The sequence below is a fragment of the Octopus bimaculoides genome, chromosome 28, assembly GCF_001194135.2.
Source record: "Octopus bimaculoides isolate UCB-OBI-ISO-001 chromosome 28, ASM119413v2, whole genome shotgun sequence".
Classification (NCBI taxonomy): domain Eukaryota; kingdom Metazoa; phylum Mollusca; class Cephalopoda; order Octopoda; family Octopodidae; genus Octopus; species Octopus bimaculoides.
In genome coordinates, this window is record NC_069008.1 from 18346835 (window position 1) to 18347964 (window position 1130).

Below are 1130 nucleotides of genomic sequence, written 5' to 3' on the forward strand. Positions count from 1 at the left end.
AGCAAACAGACAGACAGACAGAGACAGAGTATCCATGGCAACAGTCCCCCACTACTGTCACCCTCTTTGCACAATAAATAAAACAGTCAGTTGGATGAGGGGGGAAGAGGGGGAGGAGCTTTCAGACTGTCCGTTGCTAGGAAACTGAACATTGTAGTAACCACAGTAACAATGAGAGCAGCAGCAGCAGCAGAATGATGGTGGTGGTGGTGGTGGTGAAGCTGCAGGGGCCGTTGGTGGGGCAGACATCATCTGATACGGGTGAATAAATTCAACACTGATTTAGATTCCTGCAAAAGTAAAGAAAAAAAAAATGCGTTTATAATGGTGTGTATATATTGGATGGGGGACGGGGGTATATACAGATCAAATTTAGAGAAAAACAAAAGACAAGGACAGGAACAGCCACAAAATTAGTAACCCTTGTGTGCCAACCAACACCTTGAGCCCCTTTTGGAGTTTTCTGGGTCTAACAGACGTGGCAATGCCTACAGAATCAAAAAAACTGCTTCCATGACTTTTGGAAACATTTCTTCACACTCAGAGTTGCTGAAGCGTGGAACAAACAGGATAATCCGAATGCTAAAAGCTTAAACAACAGCATTGCCCCTGCTCGCAAATGTTGGCCAGGGAATGGATTTGAGCCAGGATTTTACTGCAGGATGCTCTCCCTTCACTTGTGTTCTTCAGGTAAGGCATTCTTTTGTTATTGCAGGTGTCTAAGAAAACACAGAGTGAGCCATTCTTAAGATCAACAAGGAACCAGCGACAAGAAAACTCATGGAATCTCAGCATACACACACACACGAACACATGGCCAGCAAGCCCTGAGAGGTACACCATTTGATTTTCTGAAGTGGTTTGAGAGAGAGACACAGACAGACCGAGAGACACCAACAGGCAGGCATAGATACATACACACACATATATATATATATATATATATATACATACACACACATACATATATATATAGAGAGAGAGTGTGAGTGAGAGAGATAATCTAAATGTTTTCAAACACCTGTAGAATATAAAACTTTCTCCCCTGAAAAACAGGTGAGGGTTGGTGACAGGAAAAGCACCTAGCTGTAAACCCTGGCTCACAATTAATTGTCTGTTCGTCCCTGGAC

General features: G+C 43.1%; 1 protein-coding gene across 1 annotated transcript in view; it reads right to left on the bottom strand.

Moving 5' to 3' along the window:
- Positions 1–248: 248 nt before the first annotated feature.
- The window catches only part of LOC106869096 (fizzy-related protein homolog), a 14737-nt gene continuing 13855 nt past the window's right edge, over positions 249–1130 (bottom strand). The window contains exon 13 of the mRNA XM_014914627.2: positions 249–290. Within this exon, the coding sequence (XP_014770113.2) occupies positions 249–290 (42 nt within the window). The remainder of the gene's footprint in view (positions 291–1130) is intronic.